The following is a 6313-nucleotide window of genomic DNA, read 5'->3' on the forward strand; positions in this document are numbered from 1 at the left end:
CCCCCCCAGCCTCTGTTTCATTCACGTCATCCTCTCATGTAAAAACCATGTGTTACGGGCTTCAATGAGCCAAATTTAGCTCTTTATCACTGCTGCTTCGGTCTGATCGCACCATGGAGCCTGAATGAGGCGGGAGACGTGTCAAATCCCTACTGAAGTGGGACGTTACTAAAAATATTAGCCCACTTTGTGGACGGAGGGGCCTGCGGAGAGAGAAGTGTGCCATGCAACAACATTTTTTCCATCATTGACAACATGGTAAAGATTCACAACAAGTTTAATCAAGATAGAATCTGACAAAACATAATAATGCTGGATTTAGTTGATATTTAAGTCCTGACTATGATTCATCTAAATATTGCTGTGTGTAAAAGCCAGTTGTAGAATGGAGCTAATGAGACAAATAAAAAGTGAATCTGTACACACAAGATTAGCCCCCTCTAGTGGTGGATGATATCACTGAATAGGGAAACCTTATTGTGATGAACCAGCATTTCTGGACACACATGTAATAATGAAAACTCCTTTTCAGTTTCAAGAAATTATATAATTAGCTGATGCAATGAACTTCTCAAAGACATCTATTCTTTTCACGATGATTCTGAAGGGTGAAAACATAACCTCCTTGGTAGATGTAATATGAGCCCTCAACGTACATCAGTTTTACTTGCAGAAATTTAACAAGGTTTCTGGGTCAGAGAATTAAGGATGTTTTTGCAGCCTCACTCCATGATTTGGGCCAACAAGGGGTTTAATTTTACATATAAATCTTACCATCTTATTGTGACACTGTGAATATTATGTTGCCAAAACTTGCTATATCACCAGATGGTGTTGACTAAAAGAGCGATATTGTAAAGACTATGAAGCAATGTCAATATTTTACGAGTTTTAGGGGAGTTCTTTCTTTTATGTTCTTTTGCTTTTTCACCAGCTGCACCCAAAACCATCAATGTAACAAAAATAAAATGCTTTCTCCTTTAAGACTTTTACCTGAGATTAGGAAACAAAACTAAAACCTGGTTAGATAAACTCAGAAAGTATCTTTAGCACTGGAAATAGACAACATATGGTTGAATTGTTACTGTCAGGGAAGCCTGGAGAGGTCCTGAAACATTTCATCAAACAAAACAACAGGAGCAGTTTAACACTTTGCTTTAATACAAATTTAAATATGGTTCATATAAACATTTCCAATCGTCGAAAATTTGCCTTTTTGTCTAATCTCGGTTGCTAAAGGCACAATTCACCAACTTCGAAAGTTCAGTCAGTCAGCGCTCACCAGTCAGAGTCACGGTTTTAGGAAACCGTTTTTCCCAGTAAGAAATCTGCGTATTCTTTCCTGCGCAGCACTCGGTGCATTTTGAAGGTGTTGGGTGAGGTGTTTGAGAAATCCATCATCTGCTTACGGAGCTCCTTGAACGCACCGTCCGCCACCAGCTGCACCCTCATTGGTCCGATGCTGCCCTTGACACGGAAAGACCTGTAGACCGCCGAGTCCTGCTGGAGACAGACGTCCAGCTGACAGGAAGGAGAAAGAGTTATGAGTGATTTCATGATAATACAAAAAACAAGATACCATGCCGTGTATTACTCACCTTGTATCGCTGCTCCTCTGTGAGGTTCCTCACGCCTTTCAGCTCCACGAACACCTGGTAATGAGGATCTGATCCGCCTATTGAATCTCCTACAACACCAACACAGTAACGTAAGATTCATCATAACGCAAACTGAGCCTGACTGACCTCTAAGGAAGATTTCACATCTTTCAGATCTTGCATCAAAACAAGTGCTCCTACTTCCTCCCACAGAATCTGAAAGACCCCAAAAAAGCTGCATCATGGATTCAAGCAGCCCTACATCTTACCCATGATGCCGCTCTCAGCACAGCAGTAGTCGACCAGTTGAGATCCTGGCCACTGAGTGACAGCTTTCTTCAGAGTGTTAAGGAACAACGCTTCAGAAACCTTCTCCCCCCGAACGTTCAACATCTGACCCCGTCTGACAGGAGAGGGAAACAGAGGCAAAATACTTCTCTTTCAATATGTACTCAGAAGAAAAAAACTAAAGATAATTAACACACAGTATGAGATGATTAACATGCATTTAGTTGCACACTGTGTTGTACTGTACCTGTACTGAAATTCAACCATCGGACACTGATTATGGAACCCGACCACTTTCACAATGTCTCCCATGCGATATCTGTGAAACGACAAAATACAGACATCCCTTCTACAACTGTCCAACACATCTGATGTTCAATAGGTCACATTTGAATGACAAATCAGAGCGTCTGTAGGAGCCAGAGCTCAGATCTTGATATAAGCTTCATCATGCAGCGCAGTCAAGTGAACCCGCATCACAACAAGGACACAAAGTAATTATGGGGCATCATTTCACTCACACAGCTTTTTGTGAATTGTGATAGCACTTGTGATTTGAATAAATGCTCTGACCACAGAGTCAACAAACAATGACAACTGATTAACGTGTGTTTCACTTTAAAAAATAAATAAAATGATATATAAAAAGTGTTTTTCCTACCTGAAGAGTCCTGAAGCGTTTGTGACGACAAGCTCGTAGCTTTGTCCCTCCTTCACCTCCTCCATCAGCAGAGTTTGAGGTGCCTCCTCCTCGAGGCTGCTCTCGGGCAGGAACTCGCAGAACATGGAGCGAGGACACAGCAGGTAGCGTCTGTTTGGCTCCTGAGGCCACAGGTTCACCCCGATCAGACCTGCAGGGGCCCACATATCCAATTAAAGACGATAGAGGACTTTCTAACTTGACATCACAGAAAAAACTATGTCTGGACCGGGTAGAGCGCATACATCCGCAGAGGTCCAACACCCCTCTTACATACACCAAATCCGCCATGTTGTTTTGGACATGGTTCTAAATCTATCGGTGATATATATGCACAATGTTCATTTCCTGCTAAAACCCCATTATCTCAGCTACACATCGGTTTGTACAGGTTTGTAGCCATGATTTAACCTCAACGATCACCCTTTGGCTTTGGAGCCGAAAGGAATGATGTCGACTTTTTATTATTGAATCAACGATTAATCTTTTAAATTATGGACCGTCCAAAACAGTAAAAAAGGCCATCACAAGTTATTAAAAGCAAACACTGCATCTATACGCGTCAGTAGCCAATAATTAAGAAAATAACTCAAGTCTTTGTGCACTTGTGAATCGGTGACCAACAAATGTACTTTTTAGGGAAATTAATAAAAAATTTGTTGGGTCCTTACATCATTTTATCAGCTTTTAAGTCTATTCAAGCTACTTCCATTACATTAACTGTAGAGTCCTGCTGTGGGCCAAGCATAATACATACTTAATGTGCTTATTAGACCATGGATTATGGGACTTTGTGAGGCTTTCGCAGGACAGTAGGACACTCGCCCTCCACCTGTTATGTCAGGCAGAGTTTTCCTGGCCCCGTACCATCAGAACTGACTCTCACTTTGTCATTGACAGCAGCTGTTCTAACAGCGGTGTCCAGGGTCGTGTGCAGGTTCTTACCTTCAGTAGCAGCATAAAAGGGTGAGTAGAAAGGCACCCCCTGGCAGTAACTCTCCCTCAGCATTTCCCCGTAGATCTGATTGGAACCCGAGTCCACGGCCAGCACCAGGTGGAGGTGAGGCCACAGCCGCTTGGCGATCCCTCTGAAGCCGTCCTGGAAGTTGACCCGGAGCTGAGCGGCTCTCTCCGGGTCTGGCTTCATCAGAGCTTCCAGCCTGGTCCTCACTTTGGGCTCCAGAGCCAGAGCACCGCTGACCGTCCCTCGTTCGATGTCGCCCACAAGCTCCTGCCAACGATCCTGCAGGACGGAGAGGAGATCAGAGAGAAATTACTTTTCTAATCCTTAGTTCATCAAACACATTCTATATAATTTGCTGCTGCATTTATAAATCGTATAAAAAGAGGAGAGAGTGATGCAAAAAGAAAACCGTCTGTACCTGTAGGGCAGTGAAAGCATAGAAAACTGTGGATGCAAAGTTGGACTCCAGTGTTCCCACACTCTGATCCTTCAGCGCAAACAGGAGGTGCAGGTAGAGGGTATCCTTCTCACTGGGAACCTAAATAGTTAACAGTTTTATATGCAATCATTCAGAAATATTTACGTTGATCTGCATTGAAATCAAGGGAAAATCATAAAAACAAACTGTAAACTACTTCCATACCGATGGATTTGTTTATTGTACCTCAAAGGCGGGTGCTGGGGTGGTGTAGAGGTTCAGCATGTGGCGGGAGGAGGCTGGCGTGGAGGAGTTAGGTCTGATGGTGATGCCGGCCTCAGACTGGCGAAAGGTAGGTGTGTAGAAGAACTTGGTCGTGCGCTGCAGGCTGTCAGTCGCAGGGAACGCCTGCCGCATGGCGTCCAAACACACAGTCACCCCCTGGTGGACAAACACAAATGATTATTGTCATCATCATAGTTTCATATGTACAACACAGGCTGGAGCTGGGCCAACACATCATTGACACCAGGCGCCGGCTTCACCTGCAGGAAGAACTCGGTGTTGGTGTCCTTGGTGCTGAGCAGCATGGAGCTGGATCCCGACGTCCCAGACGTCATGGCCAGGATCAGCGGCTTCTCAGCAATGATCACCTTCTCCTCTCCTGCAGCGATGCGCCGGATGAGCTCTCGGTAATGCTCATACGTGGTGATGGGGTGACGCGCCCGGAAACTGGCACTGTCTGAAACAGCAGTGTCAACGTGAACAAGCAGCAGCTTAAGACAGAATTTCACTGACAATCAGTCGACTTTTGAGCTGAAATCATTTAGTCTCACATACTTTTCTTTTTCAAAAGGTCCCAAAGCTTCATCTTATATCTTTAAATTACTCATGAGTTTGATAATAGTCATAATTATATATTTATGTACATTTTACTTAAAACCAAATGTATTAAAAACGTTTTATGCAATAGAAACATCTGGAGAATTAACATATCATTTAAATATGTTTTGGAATTTGATTCTCTGTGCTTATTTATGGACAAATTTATGGCTAAATTGTCACATTTAAAAAGTAAAACCAAAGATCAAGATTAAATTGAAAGAAAACAGAAATGCCAAATATTCTAATATGTGAGAATCTGACACTTTCATTATTATATAAGTTAACAAACTAAATAAATTATGCACTGATGACTACTAAAATAATTGATTAGAAAACATTGACATGAGCCGAGAGGGATTATAACTTTAATATCTTTAATTGAAGAAAACAATCACTGATTATGTATTGATTGATTAATTATGAAATCATCACTTAGAGTAAGGTGAAGTAAATCTATTAAGTCAATTAAAAACATTAAGACCTCAGTGAAACGCTGGTTCAGGTCATAGACTGTATATATAAGGGTTGTGGTCCTACTGGCATCGCTTTCTGTGCCTATAGACTTTACGTAAACCATGAATCATGTTACATCACAGCTCAGTTCAAGGACACATGTGTGTGAGAGCTGCTGATCCTCATTACAACAAGGTTATCCCTCCTCTCACCTTTCATGGAGCTGAAGTCAAACTCTCTTCCATAGCTCGTGTCTGTGTTCTTCCGCAGGCGCTTGAGCAGCGTCTCCTCCTGGACCCTCTTCACATGGAGGGTGTCCTCCTCCAGCCTCCTCCTCTGCCTCCTGCCCAGCCAGCCCACCGCCTTCACGGCCACGTACTGCCCGAGCAGACCGGTCCAAGTCCGGTTCTCTCCCCTCAGCTTGGAGCCCACGTCCCGCCAGAGGAACGCCATCCCGACCAGGGAGCACACACCCAGGGTGGAGGGCAGGAGAGGCGGCATCCCTGTGGGAGACACCCGGGAAGTGAGAGGACGAGCCAGGTGGGGGCGCTGTTGGTTTATGGTACACCCACAGCACCCCCCATGTTTTAAAAACCAACACACAACACAGACTCTGCTTCACTGTCACAACAACACGTGTCCCGTTCAGCTGCTTCCTCTTACCATGAGTCTGTACAACGATGGCGACAGCGACCAATAGAACCGCGAAGCCCAGCGGCCCAGCGACTCGACGCCAAGAGGAAGCCATTCAAATAAACCTGTGTCACCCCCTGTTCCCGCTGTTTCGACTGTTTACGTGTTTATTAACGATCAGGCTTCATGTTTACGATCCTCAACTTCTGCTTCCTATCAGCTGTCTGAGCAGCTTCCGTGTTTGGGTCAGAGCCGGCCCCTGATTGGTTGACTGAACGATGACGCGTCTAGTGGCTGCTTTCAGTTTTACTCTCTTTATTAATCGTGGAAAATTAACAATTTTCCACGACTGGAAAACAATCATACACAACATA

The 6313-nt window shown here is 44.0% G+C and overlaps 1 protein-coding gene across 1 annotated transcript; it reads right to left on the bottom strand.

The window, feature by feature from the left end:
* Positions 1-259: 259 nt before the first annotated feature.
* ghdc (GH3 domain containing) lies at positions 260-6163 on the bottom strand. Its single transcript, XM_061094726.1, has 11 exons — positions 5970-6163; positions 5519-5809; positions 4514-4710; positions 4215-4409; positions 3969-4088; positions 3532-3829; positions 2548-2737; positions 2134-2205; positions 1868-2001; positions 1599-1687; positions 260-1521 (listed from the first exon to the last, which is right to left on the bottom strand). The coding sequence occupies exons 1-11, from the start codon at positions 6052-6054 to the stop codon at positions 1300-1302; spliced, it is 1893 nt and encodes a 630-aa protein (XP_060950709.1). The 5' UTR covers positions 6055-6163; the 3' UTR covers positions 260-1299.
* Between the last annotated feature and the right edge of the window lie 150 nt (positions 6164-6313).

This window comes from Limanda limanda, chromosome 21 (genome assembly GCF_963576545.1).
Source record: "Limanda limanda chromosome 21, fLimLim1.1, whole genome shotgun sequence".
Taxonomy (NCBI): domain Eukaryota; kingdom Metazoa; phylum Chordata; class Actinopteri; order Pleuronectiformes; family Pleuronectidae; genus Limanda; species Limanda limanda.